Source organism: Macrobrachium rosenbergii, chromosome 33, assembly GCF_040412425.1.
Source record: "Macrobrachium rosenbergii isolate ZJJX-2024 chromosome 33, ASM4041242v1, whole genome shotgun sequence".
NCBI lineage: Eukaryota > Metazoa > Arthropoda > Malacostraca > Decapoda > Palaemonidae > Macrobrachium > Macrobrachium rosenbergii.
Genome location: NC_089773.1, coordinates 5,463,693 through 5,488,007, shown reverse-complemented (window position 1 = coordinate 5,488,007; position 24,315 = coordinate 5,463,693). Strand labels below are relative to the sequence as shown.

At 35.8% G+C, this 24,315-nt stretch overlaps 1 protein-coding gene across 1 annotated transcript; it reads right to left on the bottom strand.

Annotated features, from left to right (window-relative positions):
- Positions 1 to 26: 26 nt before the first annotated feature.
- On the bottom strand, positions 27 to 23,869 carry LOC136855833 (protein phosphatase 1 regulatory subunit 21-like). The gene is made up of 18 exons (XM_067133193.1): positions 23,657 to 23,869; positions 21,814 to 21,882; positions 18,332 to 18,457; positions 16,953 to 17,042; positions 16,168 to 16,326; positions 14,572 to 14,776; positions 12,798 to 12,988; positions 11,424 to 11,614; positions 8,407 to 8,534; positions 7,813 to 7,905; positions 6,379 to 6,506; positions 5,096 to 5,233; positions 4,436 to 4,630; positions 4,181 to 4,294; positions 3,566 to 3,703; positions 2,929 to 3,050; positions 2,183 to 2,288; positions 27 to 560 (listed from the first exon to the last, which is right to left on the bottom strand). The coding sequence occupies exons 1-18, from the start codon at positions 23,711 to 23,713 to the stop codon at positions 540 to 542; spliced, it is 2,271 nt and encodes a 756-aa protein (XP_066989294.1). The 5' UTR covers positions 23,714 to 23,869; the 3' UTR covers positions 27 to 539.
- Between the last annotated feature and the right edge of the window lie 446 nt (positions 23,870 to 24,315).

Here is a 24,315-nt window from a genome sequence, read left to right as displayed (position 1 = left end):
TGTTACTAGCAAAACAAAAGAACAAATTGATGTGTAAATAAACTTTAATGGAATGTAACTCAATTTTAACAAATCAACAGAAATGTAAAGCTTTGACACTCTACAGTCGGCAGTTTGACAGATGAAAAAGTCTATATTACAATACATACAGGAAATACTTTCACTTAATTGACGATCACTTACTTCTAAGCCTCTATAAGGAAGTAAAGAGAAAATGAAAATCAGGTTATACAATGCTACACTATCATGTCAGATCTATATATCTGTTCGCTGAGTATCATAAAATTATATCTTAAAAACAGCTTTTATTATAATAAAGAATTATCACAAACTAGTATACAATGCACCGTAATGTCTCAAACTTTGGTCAGTTTTAAGATGAAATGAGTCTCGCATGGATTCTTTACACAATTAATGTATATCCATTTGATAGTCAACATTCATCCATCCATTCAGCATACAAAAATAACAACTAAGCTGTAAATTTACCACAATAAATCAATCTATTGTAGTTGGATGAACCTTTCCAGCTTCACTTCTTACTTCTTGCCCTTTTTAGCCTGAAAAGAAAAGCACAGATTGGTTTGGATATACATATCTGAGACAAAGATCAATTCTTAAGCAACAGCAAACCCATGAAAATGAAGGTGGAAATCTTGTTGTAATATGAGTTTGAAATATGTAAAAAATATATTGTTATCCACACTCTGAAGAAGGGTTTATAATTTTATTATTGATTGCCTGATATTCATTTAGGGACATGGAACTAACTTTTATTAAGAAAGGGTTATCCAGATTAACTAGCAATTATTCATAGCTTTGATAAAAATATTATGGCTCTAGCAGCTAAGACTCCCAGCTGTAAATGGATGCAGGTTCTCCGGTGAAATTCTTCAAATTTACATTGTAAAGAATTTGTAAAGAGCCATATGTCTCATGCAGCTATCACTCATGTCAGAAAATACAAATTTTCAGACTGGGGAGATGGCACTTCTGGAGAATTATTAATGCAGTGGACCCCCATCTATTCATGGTTCCAGATACTTGGCTTCACCTATTCGAGGATTTTTCTGTGGAACATATAAACACATTCACGGAAAATTCGCCTATTCGCGATATTTTTCATTGAGAAATATTCACTAATTACTGTATTTTCATATAATTTTCATGGCTAAATGCATTTTTTGTGATAAACTATTAAAATCCTCTGGTATAAGCATTTTTAAATGGTTTTTTTGGTTTTTGAACTATCAAAATAGGTAGTTATAAGCATTTTTAGAGGGGTGTCAATTAGTCGTGGATTTTAGCTATTCGTGGGGGGTTGTGGTACGCATCCCCTGCAAATACCGGGGGTCAACTGCATACTGTAATACCAAAACCAAATGAATACTACAGAAAGGTGTAAAATGCCTTTCAAGGACTAACAGTCCAATTTCTCAAAGTATATACTGTATAAGCATTTCATAACTTCTGTTTTGCAGGCAGGCAACCTTATATCTCCTTGAAGTTTCTTGTAAAAAATGTTAATGGTTATAATTCATTGCTCTTCATCACCTCTTCAACAGCATAACTTTAGTGAATGTTATACAAGTTTCATATTACAGTCAACTCCCAGTATTCACAGGGGATGTGTACCATAACCCTCCACAAATGTCTAAAATCCGCAAATGCTTGACACCCCTCTAAAAATGCTTATAACTGCCTATTTTGATAATTCAGACACCAAAAAAAAATCCTTTAAAAATGCTTATACCTGAGTATTTTAATAGTTTTATCACAAAAAGTGCATTTAGTCATAAAAATGATATGAAAATACAGTAATTTGCCAATATTTCTCTATTAAAAATACCGCAAATAATGTATATATGTGTTCCACAGAAAAATCCATGAATCCGGAACTGTGAATAGGCAGGAGGTCCACTGTAATTTCAAACTATCATTAGTCCTTCAGAATGTTATTGTTTGTAGTTCACATTAATAAAATGAGAAACTGTTATTTTGGATGATCTGTAGTGTCCCAATCCTTCCAAGTATAAAAAAATTAATATAAGCATGAAAACATGAAAAAAGATGCAATGAATATGGTCCATATGAAGATAGACCACAGAAGTCCATTTAATGACTTAACCTAGAGCAATACTTACAAAAAGAAGAGTAACATGCAATCATTACAGGGAATTACCTTAATCTCATATTTGAGTTGTTCAATATATTCTGTTTGGCTTGCTATTCTCTCATTCAAGTCTGCTAAATGTTCAGACATAGTAGAGATCTGCTCTTCATAATTTCTGAAACAGAAAATACCAACATGAGTGTCATGGACATGGATGATGCAAGATATAACAATGATACCTGTTTAGGGTCCCAAGTCTTTAAGTTTGGAAGCGGCAAAAGCAACATCCGGTGCTGGCGAAATCACCCCTTTACTTCATTTATAAATACAGTAAGTTGCATTTTTAAACCCAGCTTTGGTAATTTATGAAAAAAACTGAATCTCAAATGTGTTTCATTTACCAACAAATGGCTGTTATGATGTCAATAAAATGTAGTTGGCTGATGATTCTAAGAATTTATCAGAACACAAATGGCACCTGAACCTTATGTTCATAAATTATAATATGACACTAATATGGCAATAATGCATGAAAGATAATTGCATACAGTACATAAAACAACAGCTTTATTAAAAGGATCATTCTTAATACAGCTACTGTATTTGAATTTTGCAAATGGATATCTTTTGGTGTAAAAACCTAACCAGGGTCAATAGTTTCCCCCCTCTCTCACACATGCATGCACACATCTTTCTATTCCATCTGGTTTATCTTTCTATAGACTGTACTCATTACCACATAACCTGTAAGATACAACCCCATTTCCTACACACAAAAGTAATTCATTTTGCAAGATGCTCAGTAAAAAACTTGCCTAGAAGTAGTCTGCAAAGTCTCTTTGAGATAACTGACATTTTCTCGCTGTTTGTCCACTTCCACCTCCGTAGACGTCTGGTTTTCCTCACTTACAACTAAACGCTTCATTAACGATTCACACTGAAAAAGAACAGTACTTGGAACATTATCACAATATATAATATCAAACCAACCATAATATTACAATGCTATCTTTATCAGTTATAATTTTAGCAGCAAATTTTGTCTTCTGCAGCTTTGGTTGCAAGTGCAGAATGCAAGCATCCACACTGTAAATATTAAGAATGAAAGCAAGAGGGGAAAAGGTTCTATCTACAGTATTAGAGGACAGACTTACATGTCAGCAAACAAAACACCTAATTACAACTAAATACAAGTGTAAAATTCATCACTATGATTTCAATCTTTATCACATAAAAAGCACAACTCCTATTACACTTTAATTCCTTCAAGAGAACAATCCATACAACAAAAGTCCCTAAAAAATTTGCATTCGTGGAAAAACTATTTCTTCATAGGACTTAGCTGGCTGGAGCAGTCACTGATCTGATACCAGTGCAGTATTTCCTGAATAGAGCATTTTTATAATTTTACTTAAGACTATCACGTGACCTTGGACAAACAGCTGTACGTACCTCATTCTGATAGAGAGACGCCTGACTTAAAGCCGAAGTTAATTGCATATAAAGGTGAGAACAGCGACTAGTGAAATGGTTGCGTATATCTTTCTCTCTTTCATCTGGAACGCCCTCTGAACTCTGTACTTCACCAACCTGAAACAAATGCAAATGAAATAGACTAACAATTCACCTCCACCTCCGGCATTTATGCATCTACAGTATCTACATCTACATCAACTAAATGGTAGTAAAATGCCCAACAAGTTACAGTAACTAAGTTTAGGAGCATTTCCAATCAAGTAATACTTCTCTGGAAAATTGCATAATTCTAAAAAATAAATTACAGTGAGCATGGGAGGTGGTTTGGTCATAGGAGAAGAATGGAGAACAATTGGTTGGCTGAAAAACAGCGCATAATTTGGAAAGACACAGGAGTGAAAAGGTGATGGAGCAAGCAAGATAATGGTCTATGGTACTGTGTGTACAGGAGTCAGGAATCTGATGTGCTACTGATCAGCATTTTGTGTAGACAAATGTAGCAGCAATGGTTATGGAGGTTTTCTGCACATGATGCACATCCTCAATCCCAAAAGGTCATAACACCTTAAACTGTCAATACGATGCACTTACAAAAGATGTGTTTGATATAACAGAGACAGAATGATCTCTTGTGTGCACTGTGTCTGCATCCCCGTCTGAAGCTGTCGCCTCTCCTTTCAGCTGCTGTTCAAGCTGTCTGACCCTCTGAAAATATAAAGGAAACAATAAAATGTATCTGATATAAAGAATCCTACAAAAGCTATAGAAGTACAACATAAACAGGTATAAATGCCTTATGGACATATAATGAACAGCCAAAAACAAAAGCTACAAGTTTAAGCTCACCTTTGTTACCTTTTGAAGTTTACACTGTAACAACTGATGCTCCAGTCTCCAGTGTTCTCTTTCCGCTTCCAACTGACTGAGCTTGGAGGATGTCACTGCTAACTGCTTCTTGAGTGATGTTTCCGTATCACCAAAATTTGAATCATTTATAGGACTGGAGAGTGTTCCATCATAAAGGACCTGATGACTCTCATCCTAAATTGAAAAATACAAAAGTCATATATCAAAAAATAGTTTTCACATGAACACACTCACTTAATATATGATCCTATTAATGGACACGAACTGTTCAAGAGGTAATCACATTACAGTATTAAGATAGATTATTGACAGATGTCAAGTTAGTTTCCCATGTGCAGACCTAAAGAGCAGATCCCTTTACTCACCAGATATAATTAATTTGGCTCAACCTGTATAGATTTACAGTAGTGGGTATGAGGAGGATATACTATGTGACAGTATACTGTACTGTACTTCTTCTTCACTATATTAAGCCCGTCTATACATCATAATCAAATACTATATACTATAATTCATTTAGATTCTTGCAGTCATGAACAGACCACATCCAATGTAAAATTGAGTCATGCCATATTTTGGACTTCACCAGTTTTAAAAAAATGTGAAAGGTAGGTCATTATAAAAGAACACAATACACACCTGTGTTACAGAATTTGAATTACTGGGGGATTTGCTTAATCCGTATGGCATGCTTGGGTAGGGAGAAGATGGTGTACTTGGTGTTGAACCTCCACGGTTCCATGATGGGACAACTTGTTCTCTGAAGGTTGTCGACATCTGAAAGTACAGAAATCAATCTGTTAGCCTTACACCTTGTAAATGATATACAGTCAAACCCCAGTATTCGCTAAGGATAGGGACCACAACCACTTGCGATTATCGAAAATCCGCAAATACTTGAGACCCCCTCTAAAAATGCTTATAATTGCCTATTTTAATAGTTCAAACACCAAAGACCCCCTCTAAAAATGTTTATAACTGTCTATTTTAATAGTTCAAACACCAAAGATGTCCTCTAAAAATGCTTATCATTGCTTATTTTAATAGTTCAAACACCAAAGACCCCCCTAAAAATGCTTATAACCGCCTATTTTAATAGTTTTATCACAAAAAGTGCATTTAACCATGAAAATATGAAAATACGGTAATAAAATCCGCGAATAGGCGAATTTTCTGCGAATAATTTGGATACATCCCACACAAAAATCTGCGAATGGGTGAAGCCGCGAATGCTGAACCGCAAATAAACGGGGGTTTAACTGTAATGCAGTTAAAGAAGGGTAAACACTTTTATATGCCAATTCTTATGAAGAAGGAAAATTATAGGACACATATGCAGGGATAAACATCAACATATTCATTAGCATAATGAACTTCAGCAAGTGGACTGAAGGGGTCATAAAAGAAACAAGAACACTTTTTCAAACTAACTGTAACTGTTAAAAACATTGACGACATTGCTTGGTAAGGCTAAATTTTTGTATATAGTAATACATCCCCTTATGTTATTTTGTTTTCTTGGATTTTCGACTTTTTGGCAGTTTTTGTGAAAAATAATACTTTGGCTTACTCATCAGTCAGCAACAAATGTTAAAAAGCCATAAAAACACAAAACTCACTTAAAACAAATAAAAAAGTACAAAATTAGATAAAAATGCTGGTTTACTGTGCTTATTGTATACAAAACATTTAAATACATGCATTACAATACTCTAATACATAACAACAAAATATGAGTAACACTTCTGAATGCCTTATCAACATTCTCAGGTGACATGATGCATTTTGTTTTTTGGATTTCATAACAAGTTCCAGATTCTAATTTAAGATAAGGTACTTTATTTCTTGATACTGACTAATACTGCCACATTGCTTCAGCTATTAAATATAACAACTTCAGTAACAAAAACAGAAATTCATACTCTATTGGTTGTGGAGGACAGAGAGTTCAATGCGTTTATGAGCTCTTCATTAACAGCATTTGCTTCTCTGGACGTTGATTGTTGATCTTTCTCTGCATTTGCTTTCCTTTGGTAAATATTTGCGGCCTCTGGAAAATAAAACAGACACGTCAACTATTAACAGCAGGAAGACAATCAAAACATTACATGTCTTCATGACAAAAGTATCAAATTATATTAAACACAATACAGTACAGTATATCCTTTGCTCTACTTACAAAAAGTCATGTAAAATAAAAAATATAAAATTTTGGTTTTTGAATGTCTGTGGATGTTATACAGAATTGGAGAAATGTAAATTAGTTAATATGTTTAAGGAGATAAATCTGGATACCAAGGTTCTTTCTCAGCTACACATACCTGGAATAAATACTAACATTTCAAAGGAAATATGAATGAAGCACAAAAAGTCAGGAGGAAAAATGGACAAATTAGGAACGACTAAGTGCTACTATTCCAAACCCTGACCAGGTGAGCTCCTATCTTGATGTGTCCGGGCAGTTGCCGATTATAGGAATATGCAGATGCTACATGATGCAACTGCATTAAACAAACATGCATCAAATCTGTGAACTCTATCTTGTCTGTGTTCATGATTCAGACAAGAACACCGTGTCATCCCTTCTAGTGGAAGGGGAAATGCTGTACTGATAAATGTACTTTTACTCCTCTTCTTTTATGCCAAACTTGTTTACAGTCACCACTAAATATTTACCGTCATCACCAAAACTGAATAACAACAGAAAAAGACAATTTCTAGAAATATAATTTCAACTCAGCAATAAGAGCTGGGAGAAAGTTTCTTATCTACATAAAGCAATATACCGTAGGCCACAAAACATGAAAAAATGTTAAATTAAAATACAAATGCAGTACAACTGAAAAGCACAAGGATGTAGAAAAACCCCTCTGGAACTATCAAACACTTGCAGAACTTGTTGCACCTTGCATATTTTGCAGAAAGTACTTTTACAGTACTTAGGACAGTCTATCAACAACTGGTTAGCAGTTAGGCCATAACTTGAGTATAATGGGGGCTAACATTAGCACACAGGGAAAAATATCTAGCAAAGATTTCAAACACTCCCAGTAAACAGAATATATTTCGTGACACTAGCTACTGTACATTGTTACTCCAGCATTGCTGGATACTGTATATCTTACAAAGTTACTGTTTTTGAGATGTTTAAAATGAAGTGATTAGGCAGTTACATTAGAATTAGATGTTACTGTTAATAAAAAATTATTATCACTTTAACAAATGGCTTAAAAGTTACACAGAACATATTACAAAGAGAGTCTGCTGTTTACAAATACAGAAGCACTATAGAAACAAAAGTACTACAAAGCTCTACGAACAATGACATTTTTCTAATAATTAGCGAGGTAACTCACCACTGAATGCTGCATGTAAATTGACAAGACGGTCACTTAACATGGTGATTACGCGTCCCTGAGCACTTGGTGGTAAGTTTGAGTTGGGAGAACCTTAAAGAAAACACAGAAACTATGATTTCAAAACACCCATTTATGCAAGAGGACAAAAACAAAATGCCTGCCATATTTTGTCACAAATGACATTAAAAACAATTATTTGATGTATTCCAAATTTTATAAACAAAGCTAGATTATAAATATGAGCATGGCTTTTGGAATTAAACCAGCAATAGTTACAGCAAAAAACACAAATGCTCTTTGTCTCACACACTATAGGAAGACCCTTGACATAAACTGTCTTCAGACAAAAATTTTACCAACTAAAATAAGTTTATGTCCATTCAAATGTCTCAATATGCTTTTCCTGAACTGAAAGGGGAGCAGAAGGTGAAGCTGAGGCCTTTAACAGACTTTGGTACCTATCAGAGAGCCAAAGCCCTGAAGTATTTGCTAAGGCGCTTCTGTAATTCTGTACAATGCCAAATGTGGAAAATAAGGATACATGGAAATCTCTAAACTATGTAACACAAAAGAATACTATGAAACGCTTACTTTGACTAGCCAATGCTGCAACATAAGGAGCTAAAGACCCCCAAGATGAGACTAGTCGGCTGAAAGATGAACTCCAAGCAGCATCAATTCGATCACCGTCTACAGTTAGACTACATCCTTCCGAAATCCTGAGAAAACGACACAAACCATTTTACTGGATTTCTTAATTCATAGTCAAGTGAAAAAAAAGTAATGCAATTGTTTCATAACAAACTGTCCAGGATTCTATAAAACTTATTCCAAATATTTACTTTCAATATTTGAATTTATTCCAAAGATTTACTTCCATTACTTGACATTTGCTATTGGTTAAAAGTTAGACAATCATTAAAGATATGTTTGACTAAGTGTTGTTCTGAATTCTCCACAATAAAGGATTGGTTATCCATCTAAAACCCATGAATCAGAAGTGTGACAACTCAAAGGCAGGATAATACTATTGTACATCAATGCAGAAGTCTTTTTGGAATGAAGAACACCATAATCCAACAGTGGTTTAATCTGATGTAGTTTGGTACTATCACACTTATTATTCCATGAATATGATGGGTTTTAAATGTAACAGAAAATCAGTAACAGGAACAGGTATATTTGAGCTAATCATATTGACTAAAGCATTGGCTATTTCATCAGCATCTTCATTTTCTTTAATAACTACATATGTGGGGATCCAGCATATTTCAACATTTATACCACTTCCATATTTGTAGAGCAAACACTTAATTCTCTGAAGAAAGAGGTTTTCTGGACTAATTTTCAAGGGCTTCTATAGCACTTCTGGAATTATCCAAAATTACAAATTTCTATAATGACATGTTTTTCAGAACCATCTAAAGCTTATTCAAGTTCTCATACGAACAAAGACAAGCTACTTGATTCTCCCACATAAGTTATAAAATCTTAGCTAGAAAGAATATCAGCTGTTATCTGGGGTCATGAATCTTTTTATCTCTAGTCATCAGTACTGCTAGTTTACCAGGGACGAATTGCCAGCTATTTTCCTTAGTCTCTCCCTCAGCAATGTAAGGGCCTTTTGTACAGGTAGTGCTCAAGTTACGATAATTTGCCTTATGATAATTCAATTTTGCGATGGGGTAAGCAATTAATACCAATACGACAATATTTATAAAATATTTTTAAATTTCGTGCGGGAGCATACAATTAGGCAGCGAGAGAGACCAAATTACAATAAACCAACTTCTTTTCCTCCATCTCTTTATCCCATCTTCTAGTTCAAAAGTAAAAGAGAATGATAAAAGTATTGTTAGTAACGTATTACTCTTGCATAAATGCGTACAGCCATAAACAATCGAACGAGAAACTGTTGCTTTGCTTATAACAGAATCAGATAACAACAGCTATTTTGCTTATTTCAACCATCGTACGGTAGTAAACAATTACCGTACTAAGGTTATGTTACAAATGACGTTAAGTAGAATAGACTGATATATTTTTACATTATACCCTTATCTGCTAGGGATAAAAGATCAGCAAGGAAATATACTGCTAAATTTAGGCTGCAAATTGTAGCTGAAGCTAAGAAAACAATGTTGAAGCTGCTAATGACTATGAATTATTGTGCATCGGCAACATGGATGAAACTCGACCATAATTAAAATTGGAGAGAAAGTATTTTAATCAAAACTACTGGGCACGAAAGAACACATTACTGATGTTTTTATGCCGATAAACGATAATTACTTAAAGCTCGTATTATGATGAAATCAAGTGAAAATAGCAAACGGAATCTTTTTTTTAATTTTTACACAAAACAATCATGCCCCCAAATGGTCAACATCATCTATTAAAAAAAAAAAATAGCTAAATTAATTTCACAATGAGACATACTGTATTTAAGTTATATTTCAACTTAGAAACACTTCATATAACAAAAAATAACTTCACCCCATATAAATAAAGTATCTAGAGATTCATTTATGCTAACTAGACACAAGAAAAAGCCCTCTGAACTGAGTTAAATACAGCAAAATAAACTTGCCACGCACTCGATTTCCAAACCAAAACATTGATCGCTATGATCACAATATATAATACAAAAGCAATAAAAGAATATATGCAATATTATTGGATACAGTGAAGTAAAGCATAGCATTTTAAAAGATCCATGGAAAAGATGCATATTCATTATGTTGATGTTTGTATAACAGGATATTAATATGTGAATATACAGTATTATCGTATACCATAGTGTAGGCTAAGTTAATTCTTGTTTGTTATTCAATTTCTCTTTGCATTGAATTATCATATGTCACTCTGCATGAACCTCCAGAATTAGCTGATATTAATAATTACTAAACAGTGTATGTATACAGTATACAGTACTTTATAGTGTAAGCTAGGCTACCATATATGTATACATAGTACTGAATACCCTAGTGTAGCTAGACTGTATTCGAGATACTTTTTTCCAACAAAAGATGGGTTTTTTGGAACCTAACCGCATCATCAGTGGGATAATACCTGTACTCTACAATGACAAAAATATTGGTCAACTTCCTATATGAATTTCTTGATTTTCATTCTGAATTGTGTCTGGCTATATGGTAACCCAGCCAGGGATGGTTCCAGCCATGTCTTTTATAACATCTAAGGAAAAGTTGCTTGAAACATAGCCATAAAACTGGTTTCATTTACAGTAGACCTCCAGTATTCGTGGGGATGTATACTACAACCGGCCGTGAATGGCTAAAATCTGCGAATACTTGACACCCTTCTAAAAATGCTTATAACTGCCTATTTTGATAGTTCAAACACAAAAAAAACTCTAAAAATGCTTATACCTGAGTATCTTGATAGTTTTTCACAAAAAGTGCATTTAGTCATGAAAATATGAAAATACAGTAATTAGTGAATATTTCTCCATGAAAAATTCCGCGAATAGGTGAATTTTCCGTGAATATGTGAAGCCGTAAATCCAGAACCACAAATAGGCGGGGGTCCAATGTAAACCTTTATCACAGCATTAGTAACCATCAGTAAAACTTACTAGTACTTACCAATGCACAACTAGTGGTAAAACTTTACGAAGACTAGCTCCACAAGATACGACACACTGACTGACATTTGAAAGACCACTCAAGGTTTCCAATGCAATAAAGCCCTCCCCCGATACACTCTTGACCAGCTGATGATATGACGATGACAATGAGTGCCATGGAGTTGCTGCAGATTTCAAGTTTTCAATGAGCTAGAAATAAGAAAATTCTTATTAGTACTGTACATACCACTAGTTTTTGTATAATTCTTTCAATAAAAAGTTTTCTTTACAAGAGACAAAATTTCAATTTTGCTACACTCTGGAAAGCATAATAACGAATTGTATCTGTGAAAAGTACATGTGGAAATTAATTTAATTTCTTAACATGTATTTTATATTTCCCCAGACATGGAATACAGTAAATTATTTATTTCTCTGTATAATTCTGGCATTGAAACATGAACATGACTATATAAAACACCAAACAACACAAAAAGTTCCATAAAATAAACTTTCCTCCTAAACTTGGATAGGAATTTTTGGCAAAACTGAAAGCTTCAGCCTTCACAGAACCAAACTGACAAAAGATCAGAATATGCCAAATACTAATGAAGGGCACAATACACCCACAAGATGAAAACCTTCTGGGAAGAGTTATATCAGGAATTTTAAAGACAAGAGCATCAAAAACAAAAATAAACGTTTCAGCTTAGAAGTCTTTGCAGGGAACAGACATTAAGACCGCAGGTTTGTTAGTTATGAAAAATACAAATTGATTTAAAATTTGTCATTTATTCATATACAAAACAAACCTTTGGTCTTAACATAAGGAGGTCGTCATATGCAGATAGAATATAGTATACTCTATTTTTCATCCATTCATGTTGGTCTCTTTCACGCAGGCTGTCCAATTATATACTTTACCTTTTACTTTCTCTCATTTTCACACCTCAGTTTAGGAATAAATTCTTCACACCAGGCTTGAGAGTGTGAAAATGTGACTCAACAGCAGATTTAAACTATTTTAAGATGATGGAAAAGGGCTCCTAAAATAGTCATGCTTTCCTGTGACAGAGATGACAATCTATCCAATCTCTCACACACACACACACACACACAAAAACCATACTTATAGTTAATTAGCATGTTTTGTTAGCAATCATTATGACTGGTTTTACATGTCTATCTGATGGTACTTTTCCAAATTTGTAAAGACTTTAATGTTAAACATTTACCTAACAAAAAAAAAAATATAAAATAATTTCCTTAGTATAAATGACAAATGACCTACAGTGATACAAAAACTAAAATAAAAATTCATCTAGCACCACAACACTAATGAGCATTGAAACAATGAAAAATGTGGTTTAGCACTAATCAACAGGAAACTTACTTTAACTTTTACTTCGGATGACTGTTCACATAACTTTATTCTTCTACTATAACAATGCAAAAATTCTGCACATAAATCACACAGCTCTTGAATAAGGCCATCAAAAGATTCAACCAAACTTTTGGCTGAGGTTGATGGGACCTTCTCCCTCCCATTTTGGACTGGAATATCTAGGGCATATGACAGCAACTCTGAAAAAGCAGAAAATAAAATAATATAGCACAAGATATTTATTACATGAACTACACTAGGGAGTCCCCGGGTTATGGCATTCCGACTTTACGGCACTTGGCTCACGGTGCTGTTAACCTGATTTTACGGTGCTGTAAGCGGTTTTACAGTGCCGTAGGCAGTTTTACAGCACCATACGCGGTTTTACAGCGCCGCAAGTGGTTTTACGGCGCTGTAAGCTGTTTTACAGCACCATAACCCAATTTTATGGTGCTTACATTTATTCCCATTATTATTATGATGTTCTGGTTTATGCCATTTTTTGGGTTACGGTGCACCGCCGGGAACAGAACCCCCACCGTAAACTGGGGAACTGCTTATACCCAATGCATGTTCTTTTTCCACAAAGGAGTGCAAAGTGGAAAACAAAATCCTATACAATAAACCTGAGGGTATATTCCTGCTGAAAAAATTCTTGAACAACCATTAACAGTAGAGAGTATTAATTTCTTTATTCTACTATGCACTATATCACAGCAATTAAAAACTTATTGAAATATAACTTAAGACAAGAATTACACAATGCAAACAGCTAAGAGGTTGAAAAGTATATGTGGGTTATGGTGCAGCCGTAACCTGGAGCCAATTTTTTGATGAACATATTTGAAAAAGCACCGTAAGTACAGAATGCTATAAGTCAGAGCAGCCGTAACCCAGGGACTACCTGTACATCTGTGTATAGTATGTTGATTTACATATTGTGGTTATTTTACTGTAAAAATAAGTTAATATAAAGTTGTACAAATAAGTTTAGAAATACAAAACATCATATGTAAATTGTTTGCCGTAGTACCTGTGGTACCACTTTGACGAATGCCAAGAGGAAAGGAAATTTTGAGGGAGTTACTCTGATCATACGTTTTCTTAGATGCTATCAATGGAGAAAACCGAGATGTTTTAGTGGGTATCACAAGTATAATAAGGGGTAACGCAAGTACATCAATTATTTTTAATTACATGGGAGTAGAAAATTATTTACAAGATTTGCAATATAATTTGTCTAAAATTTTTTTTTTGAGCAATACCACTTTAGGATAAGTTAATTTACACATCAAACAGTCCAAGCTGTCAACAACTCAGTTTTGATCATTCCTTGAATTTTGGAGATTGGAGTGCCCCTTAATACAATAGTACTGTATTAATGTTTACTGCATTTATTGCACTAACACAAATGTTTCCCCTCACCTAACATCAAGTATTGCAAACTTTCAGTCTCCAAAAAACCTAAAAAGAACCACATCAAAATGAACTTCCTTGATGTGTCCGATTATGACTGCTGACCTCCATGCATCCCACCAATGGCATAGTGTCAGGAGATTTTAACTCTCATGGTTTTACTCAACTGCTAAATATTTCATACCATTACTTATGTACTTGAATTCAACTAGGAAAACAGTAAATACATCTGACTTAGGGGCAACATTTCCCAAAAGATGATGTAGTGTAATTCACTTGGATAAAATAAATGGGTATGTATTGGTTTATGGACAAAAAAAACATAAAACTGACAGAATACTTTGAAAAACATTATACAAAAACATACGTTTCCTCTTTGCTGACTGCTCTGACAATATTTTATCTTGGGTAGTAGATTCTTGATGACTCTTGGACGCTTCTGAAATCTTGGGAGAACCTATTCTTTCTTGAAGAGCTTTCAACTGTTCTTTTAAGGACTGAATCTCTGCTTCCTTTTGCTGGGCGACCACCACCTGTCTTACCCGTTCATTCTCAAGCTGATCAACCATTTCCTGGGTGGCATAAATATGTTATCTTTGTGAAGAAAACTTATGCAAATTCAAAAACTTGAACTTATGGCTGACTTAGCCACTGGTCTACTAGATTACTTAACCATGCAGTAAAGTTGAAATAACAATGGTTATCAAACATACAAACATTTGCAAAATCAACTAAGGTAAAAAAGTCCCTTCATTAAAACCCTATTCAACTGATGCCTCCAAACATGAAGCATAATGGCAAACATTAAAATGCATCTCACTTTATTATTAAATATTAAGTTTCAATATAATAAAAACAGTAGGATGACAGAAGTTCAAAACTGTTTATACCAGATTTGCAAATGGATTTATATTATCCCAGAAACCAGTATCTTTTCCACAAACTTTTGATGAGGCTGGTGTATCACAAGTGGCTCAGATAACTTTTTCCCCACAGAGCATATGAGTTTTATCCCCAAATGAAGAAGCACTGGCAAGAGCCAAGATACTCTAGGATGATAACTATACACTACCAGTACTACAAGTCATCATTTGTCTATGATGACTTACGCCAGAGAAAAATAATCTTGATGCAAAATTTTTAGACACATTTATTCATTCCATAACTGCTATTCTAAACATAAAATTGTACACTGCATTTACAAACTGGTAAAAACTAAAGATATACACACATCTTTTGCAGAATACCAGCTGCCTCAAAAACATTTGGGCCAATGATTGATGCCTTCTTTGCTAAGCTAAACACAGCTGCCTCAAAAACACTTGGGCCAATGAGTGATGCCTTCTTTGCTAGGCTAAGGATTCAAGCCACATCTGCTCTACACAGACAGTCTCTAACTGTTGTTGACTAAAGTTAGACACTTCTTCTGGTGTCACTGCCTCCGCTTCCAATGCTGGCCCTGCCAACTGATGTTGCCATTCCAGTGAACATGCCCACCAGTTGCTGGAGTCCCCTCTGATCCTAGGTATCCAGTCCCTTAAGTCGTTCCTGTGTGTTCTTGCACTCAGGCATACGACAGTTTGCCCTTGTTCTCATCTGACTCCTTGTATCAGAATGCCCCTGGAACTTCTACTGTTTGTGTGTAATCCATTCCATCTTTTTATGACAAATTCCATGACCTAGAGCACTGCTACATTCATGGGCCCTGATACTTCATCCTACCCTGTCTCATCCCTTGGCCTTGACCAATGCAATGTTCCTGGCCAGTCTGTACATCCCATGCCATGCATCTGTTCCCACACCATACATGACTGCTCTGCTCTTGTCCTCTCCAGGTAACTTTGTCACTTTGGTACCTACTATTCCCATGATCTCAAATACCAATTCACGTAAAAACTTATCAAAATACACAAAAAAGTTATACATATCTGTCAACGGATTAATCAGAAAAATATTAACTCACATTTGCAGATTTCTCCCGTATTTGGAGCAGCTCTCTGTTCTTCTGTGATTCCTGTTGTGATTTTTCTAGTGCTGCTTCCAATTCTGAAATTCTTCTTCGGTAATTAGTCTCCACATCTGCTAACTCGGACTGCAATCTAGCATTCTCCTTAATTTTCAACTGAAAATCGAGTTTATTGATTAATGAACAGACTGAAGTAGAAGGTTATTAAAAACGCACTTAGTTGAAATTTAGGAGAGGATACAGCGTCATACACTATGCACTAATCGCAAAAAAGAAAAAGCCAAACCCAATGTAAACACAGGCACCTCACACTGAATTATCTTAAGCAATTTTACACTTGTGTAAATGATGATTATGGAAGTTGCTAATAGATTTGAATCCAGCAGCTGGAAAACAGAGCTAAAAAGTTGAGAGCCTCAAACATACGAAGAGAAGGGGTGGGAAAAGTTAGTCAGGAAGGTAGAATACATGGAAGCAGCCGGATGAATACCAGCGGGAGGGACTCATGGAAGTCCCAGTCACTTTAAGATTAAAAGTTTGTACTGAAAAAATCTTTTGTAATATAAAACTCATATTTTAAGACACATGAATTGCCATAGCATAGCAGCAAAGTTTTTTTCAGGTCTTCCCCACACACTCAGCATTTTGGGACTGTCAATCAAATGCCTAATAACTGAAATGATTTACTTTTTTATTTAAGTGGCATATAAGATATATAAAATAATTGATTAGAAGTTGCAGAATTTGCAAGGATAATTTCAAACTACAGTACTGGTCATTACCTGAAGTTCCTCTGAGAATATATTGTTGTCAACACTTGGGCCATCTACTACGTTGTCAGATCCTGATCGCCCTCTTCCCTTCTTTTTAGACTGTGGAGAACAAACATAAACAACAAAATAATCTTCATGTTTACTCAATACAACTTCTTAACTATCATTTACACCCAAATACCTGTAGATAAATGACAGAGAACAATGCTTTAAATGCTAGAAAGTGGTCATTCATTAGATGACCCAAGATATCTAACCGTGCAAATACAGGCATCTCCGGTTTGCGATGGGGGTAAAGTTTTGACACTGCATCGTAAGCCGAAAATCGTTGTAACCCGAAAAATTATCAAAAATCATAAGAAAAGCTTACTTTTAATCCTTTGGGTATCTTGAAAAATATGTACCCTGCATTTTTATTCTATTTTGGACCCATATTTCTTCTATCAGATTAGCGTCATGGGCATCATAACCCGGGAACATGCGTTGTAACCCGGGAAATAATTTTTGATGAATATATTTGAAGAGTGTCATAAGCTCGGAATGTCGTGAGTCGAGCCCATCGCAACCGGGGACTGCATGAAAGCCCTTTCTTTTACCTATCAGTGTTTTCATTCCTTGACAGCAGGCCAGGAATGCCTACAATGGCTGGGATGTGGTCATTTCATATAATAAGCCCACATAAATGAAACATGAGCATCAAGTTTCATTATACTGACACTAATTGATACTACTGTAATTCTCTTTTGACAAATGGCTCCTTAGGAATTAGGGACTAGCTCCTGAGTTACTTGCCTGCAACCTAGGAATTATGGTCTCTAATTTTATCATTTTACAATATACTTGTAAGTCTGTTTGGCAAGGTAGAAGGGTGTGTTGTAGCCTACTTATGTCCATTTGATATAAGACTGGATGGTGAACCAGGTATAATGATATCCAAGGGCCTCACTTTTCAACAAAATGCGACATTGACAAGTCTTTAAAATATGAATACATAATGCCTATAATGAGACAGAGTTTGCTTACATTTTAAAACAAAATAACTTATAGTCATGGATGAATGGCTGGTGGTTGGGTACAATTCTCAAGTCATGAACTCTTGTTTACAATAATTAATTGTTACGAATGTAAAGGCGCACTACTACCACTTAGTATTACATCTGAGTTCTCTCTCTTTTTTCAATGCACATGAAGAACTGAAAATGACAATATTTTATCATTTTCAACCTAACAAACATACTTCTATTTTTCAGTGTCAAGAGTATGTTAAGTCATAGCTTTAAGGCAACCAAAGAACCCCACTTCACTAACAAGCACTGGCTTCAAAAGCCCATAGATGCACCATTAACTTAACTGTCAAAAGATTTCATCATAACAAAAGGGGGCCATACCTGAAGCTCATCCAGGTCCTCTTGCAAAAGTGTAAGTCTCTTGGTGAGCTGCTGATTGCGGAATATAAGCGATTCATTTTCTCCCTGAGCTTTACGCAACAACTGATCACGATTTTTTAAGGAATCCTGCAAAACAAGAACGCATACTGAAATGTTATACAGTTAAGAATAGAGGAAAAAATAAACTTAGTATTTGACTGTACACTGATGGAGCATAATGTGTCATTTTAAAGACATTGGTTGCTCGAGCACTTCCGTGTCTTAAATTTTATCCACATGTAATTCAAAGATATTGCTTACCAAACGTTTTAGTTAGACTGTTTCCAAAAAGGACCAAGAAATGTTTTCAAAGATTTGAAAAATTAATTTTGGAAACTGATCATATTTTAATGCAGTATATTCTCTCTGAAGCTTACAGTTTAAAAAAAGAATCAAGAGACCTAAAAGCATTTATACACATTTGACTTCCAAAGTCAAAGTCCACAAGGGTAGTGCAAAAGATTGGGAAGCTAAAACTTCACATCTGAATCCATCTACAAGCAGATGGAGCAGTCTCTTGCAATCATGATTTGCAATATTCAACATCACAAAATTCAACTGTATAAATTTTCCTAACCTCATGCCACTTTACTGGTTTTCCACCCCTACCTAATTTTTACCACAATTTCTCATATATAAGTAGTCAATGCTATTAAAAAATAAACCTCATTTTATGACATCATTACTGTTGTTCTAATTAACCTAGCCACTAGGGGAGTACGCCAGCCCACCTCAGAGCCAGTCCCAAGCCTGGATAAATAAGGGCATCAATCAGTTAGACGAGTCATTCATGAAAAATAGCTGAATAACGACCCTGACTAGAGATTAAGCTAAGAAGATGATTGTTACGTCTGTGATACCATTATTACAATTATGACGCCAGTACAGAAATTTTTCACAACTTCAGCTACTCGATATGCTGACACAGAAGGCTCAGCAGTGCCTCCCCACTACAGTATGCACACTGTACCATTCACTTCTCTCTACCAAGCATGCTAAGACTTAGATGGATACCGAAACCCAGCTGTTCTATCATTTCTTCCAACACATTCAGCTTCTTTTTTCAGTTCTCCTTTGTTCCTTCCACCCCAAACTTCCAAATTACTGTATATGATTTAACATCTCCCATTCTCTTCATGTGACCCAACCATCTCAACATGTTCTCATCCACTTGCAACTACAGTATTCCCCTACTTTCTCACGGGGATGGGTTCCAGAGCCCAGGGCAGAAATAAAAAATCCCCTCTAAAAATGCTTATAACTACTTGTAACTGTCAAATACCCTGTACCCCTTAATCTAAAACTCATATAATCAGTGAATACACAGTATTACTCTACAAAAAAAAAGTGAATTAGTGATAATTTTAGAGACAAGGTCCATTGAAAAATTTGCGAAATGTTGAAAGTTCCCACATAAAAGTGAAAGATATGTTCCACAAAAATCCGCGATGAAGTGAAGCTCGAAAAAGTGGGGGTCCACTTTACACTTTCTTAGTATTTCTGTATTCACGGCAAATACCTTTTCCTTTTCATTAACATTCAACATCTACACTTCACTTCCATGAAAGACACTTCATAAATTCCAGCTTCGGCCTTCACAGAAAAACTCCTCTCCTCTTCCATACCTTGCATTATCCACTCTGACTTCCTTATTCACTTATCCAACAATCACCTCTTATATTTACAGGTGGTCCCCGGGTTATGGCGGCTCCAACTTACGGTGCTTTTTCAAATATATTAATAAAAAAATTGGTTCCAGGTTATGGCTGATGTTCTGAAATTACGGTGCTGTAACTCAGATTACAGCGTCGTAAGCATCGTAGGCACTGATATTCCAAGTTATGGCATTTTCCGACTTACGGCATGCTGTTGGAATGGAAGCCCCGCCATAACCCAGGGACTGCCTGTACTTATATATCTATAATTATGACTCAGCCACTTTCAGTCTTCCATCTGACATTCATTTCTCCATCTTCCTAGCTTCCATTTAGCTTGCTCTCAGTCAAAATCACTTCCAAACTTCTCATTTTATACACAATTTCAAGATATTTTACTACAGCAGTCTCTGAAGATTCTCTTCACTATCGGAATGGAATATAAAGTTTAGGCCAAAGGCCAAGTACCGGGACCTATGAGGTCATGCAGTGCTGAAAAGGAAATTGAGAGCAGGTAGGTTTGAAAGGTGTAACAAGAGGAAAACCTTTTGCAGTTGCACTGTGAAATAACTGTTAAGAGAAGGTGGATAGCAAAATGAAAGAAAATTTATATGAATGGAGGTACAGTAAAAGAAATGAAAGGGGTTGCATCTAGGGGCCGAAGAGACACTGCAAAGAACCTTTAGTGTAACCTGTGAGGTGTAATGACGGCACTACCCACCTAAGGGGATTCTCTTCACTACTGACAATTAACATCGCATCATCGGGAATCCTTACCTCGTACCTCCATTTTCTGATCCCACAGCTTAACACCTAAATCTCTTCTTTTTCTCTAATCTGTTACTTCCTAATACACAAAAAATGAGACCCAATTTTCCATCTAACCAATCACCCTCATCTCTAGATATTGTAACACAAGTTCACTGTCTAAAGGAAAACTTTTAATTATTCTTAATAAGTTCTAAACCTACGACATATTAAACACTGTCCATATTGCACCATTATCAATTTTATTACAAATATTTTCTAGATCCATGTATGTCACATTGAGGGTTCCATCTTAAAAACTTTGGACACAACTGTCTCACCAACACCAAATCCACACATCAGCTTTCTTATCTACATTCATACTTTTCTTCCCGTACCAACCCTTCTGTATCTTTCTTACTTTCTTAATTAAAATCCTACGATATACCTTTCAAAATTCACTTGATGTTAGGACCAATAAATCATTTTTACACTTTCCTACACTGACCTTTTCCTTATACAAAAGCTGACACCTTGCCACTGTTTAATCTCTTAATTGCCTTCTTCAAATCCTAAACAATCCTTTCCCACAAGCAGGTTAATCATTCAAAACTAAACAATAAATCTGAATGACCAACATGTAGTTGTTTATTTTAGCTCGCAGGGTATGTGTGCTAACTTGAAAATGAATGTGTAAATGAAGCCTCAAGTATCACATAAATACTGACAGGAGCTCATTGAAAGTGGATGGTATCTAGCGGAGATATTTATTCAATAAAAGTTACACGCTTTCCAGGACTAACATTCCTCATTGTCAAGTATCTGTTGTATTCGACAGATACTTGACAATGAGGACTGTTAGTCCTGGAAAGCTTGTGACTTTTATTGAATAAATATCTCTGCTAGATACCATCCAGTTTCAATGAGGTCCTGTCAGTAATTGCATTAATGCACAGATAATTGCGAAAGTGATAAAGTTAAAGTATCATACTGTAGAGCTATACACTGATATTAGGATAGAAACGTGTGTTGGGTACTTACGGTAAGTTCGGTTGTTTTCCCTTGTTCTTCTATGATATGTTTCTTGAGAACCTGGTTCTGGGCTCGAAGCTAGAAAAGAACAATTGCTATAACAAAACTGAAACAACTTCTAGCAAAATAAATATAATATCCAAAAGTACCTTATCCTAAAAAATATGATAATATTCATGATAAAATGAATGACTTCGATACTTACCTACTGTTAAAGTTAGCTTGCATCTTCGCTATCAGGCACGATCAGCATTTAAAAAAATTCTAATTACACTTGGCTAACCTGTTAGGGCAATCACCTGTTTTCTCAGCAGGTGGTGATGGAATGTAAAAAATTGAGTCAGAATTCTTCTTGGCCACCCACTAAAATGTGGGGAGGCTGGGTGGGTTTCCACTTTAACCCAAGAGATGCTAGGGGGATGCCACTTAAGGACGATGGCAATATTATGCATTTGCAACTTCAGTAATGGAACCAATATTTTCTTGCTCAGTTTTTCAACTTGTCACCTAATGTTATACATGGTTGTAATCGCATTGTGTCGCAGATTAATAATCAAAAATAAAATATGATACTTTTAAACACTATTTAAAAGGGATATTTTTTGGAAAGAAAACATTATTTCAAAAACCATTCTTTAGTTTTGGAATGCTTCGTAGGTGCAGTATTTTCTGAGACAAATTCAAACTTATTCATGACAGTATTACTCCTTGGCTATTCAAGAAACACCTATACAAGTACAAAAAATATACAATTATCTATCTCAATATCAATATTTGATGAAAATGAATATGTACCATCATCAAAGGCCGTTATCTCCAAAATTTACAAAATAAAGCGTCAATAATACCGTCGTTGTCGTAGCGCAACATATAACGCATCGATTATAGCGATGCACAGCGCCTTGTGGGTTAAGAGATGCCGACGACATGCTGGGACAGGTTAGGTTAAGGGATGCTTAGGTCATGGGATGCCCACAGCATTCTAGGATAGGTTAGGTTAGGTTAAGGGATCCTTAGTTGCCCATGGCATTCTGGGATAGGTTAGGTTAAGGGATGTTTAGGTTAAGAGATGCCCACAGCATTCTGGGACAGGTTAGGTTAGGTTAAGGGAGGCTTAGGTTACATGATGCCCACGGCATTCTAGGATAGGTTAGGTTAAGGGACGCCTAGGTTAAGGGATGTTCACGGCATTCTGGATAGGTTAGGTAAAGCGATGCCCACAGCATTCTGGGATAGGTTAGGTTAAGGGATGTTCAAGTTAAGAGATGCCCAAAGTATTCTACTATAGGTTAGGTTAAGGGATGCTTAGTTTGGAATGCCCACGGGGCATGGGGTAAGGAAGAAGAACCGAATCTGAAGCGAAAGGGAAGGCAAAGTCCTACGAAGCAGACGTAGGGTACGATCAACGTGCTCCTTCTTCGGGGGAGGGCTACTACTGCTGCCGACGACGACTCTCGATCTTCCTGCTGCAGCAGGAGCACAACGGCCTTGTCCTTCGTTTCTCTGGACCCTAAGGGCACAGCTAGGGAAAATAACAAACAAGAAAACCAAAGGGCTCGCCCAGCAGCAATGGTGAAAAAAAAAAACCTGGGAAAAGAAGATTCTGACTCGAGCAACCTCCTACAGGATCAGCTACAGCAGGGGTCCCTCTCCTTCCCCACTCGGATTTCTAAGGGCACAGCTAAGGAAAAAGACGAACAAAAAGTCCAAAGGGCTCGAACACCTGCAATGGTGAAGAAAAAAAATGGAAAAGAAGAAGATTCCGACTCGAGAACCTGAACAAAGAGCTCCTGCTACAGCCACCTCCTCCTACAGGATGAAGAGGCTACAGAAAGAAGCAGCGTTTCCTCACCTTCGTGTATTCCGTAGCGAGTTTCTGATATTTGGCCTGAATGTCCGGGGAATCCATGTTGGGGGACGTCGATCTCCGTTCCCGTTCTTGTTATTCCTTCTTGCTCGCGCTGACAGTTCGTGTTATTTACTATTATTCTCTCTGCTCCTCCTCCTACCACTACCGCAGGAGAAAAACATTACTGTACGACCCCAAGGTTTTCTTTTCTCTCTCTCTCTCTCTCTCTCTCTCTCTCTCTCTCTCTCTCTCTCTCTTATAATATGGAAAAATGACTTTAAAATTCAATAAGCAATGTCGCATATATGTCATTTGGTTCACTCTTGGTATGTGATTTTAACTTCTTTGATCGAATTCCATTGTTTGTTTATTTTATGAAATTTATGTTACATTTTACACCTGAGGTGAATTAATAGTTTCTTCTGATATATACTGTATATATTCTCTCTCTCTCTCTCTCTCTCTCTCTCTCTCTCTCTCTCTCTCTCTCTCTCTCTCTCTCTCTTATAATATGGAAAAATGACTTTAAAATTCAATAAGCAATGTCGCATATATGTCATTTGGTTCACCCTTGGTATGTGATTTTAACTTCTTTGATCGAATTCCATTGTTTGTTTATTTTATGAAATTTATGTTACTTTTTACACCTGAGGTGAATTAAT

Bases quoted from the DNA above. Each gene is read 5' to 3' on its own strand.
- LOC136855833 (XM_067133193.1), bottom strand. From the start codon at position 23,713: ATGGATTCCCCGGACATTCAGGCCAAATATCAGAAACTCGCTACGGAA. The intron at 16,327-16,952 runs GTAATGACCAGT...CTCGATTTTCAG, and splicing joins TATTCTCAGAGGAACTTCAG to TTGAAAATTAAGGAGAATGC. The intron at 4,631-5,095 runs GTGTGTATTGTG...TTTTCAATTTAG, and splicing joins ATTCAAATTCTGTAACACAG to GATGAGAGTCATCAGGTCCT.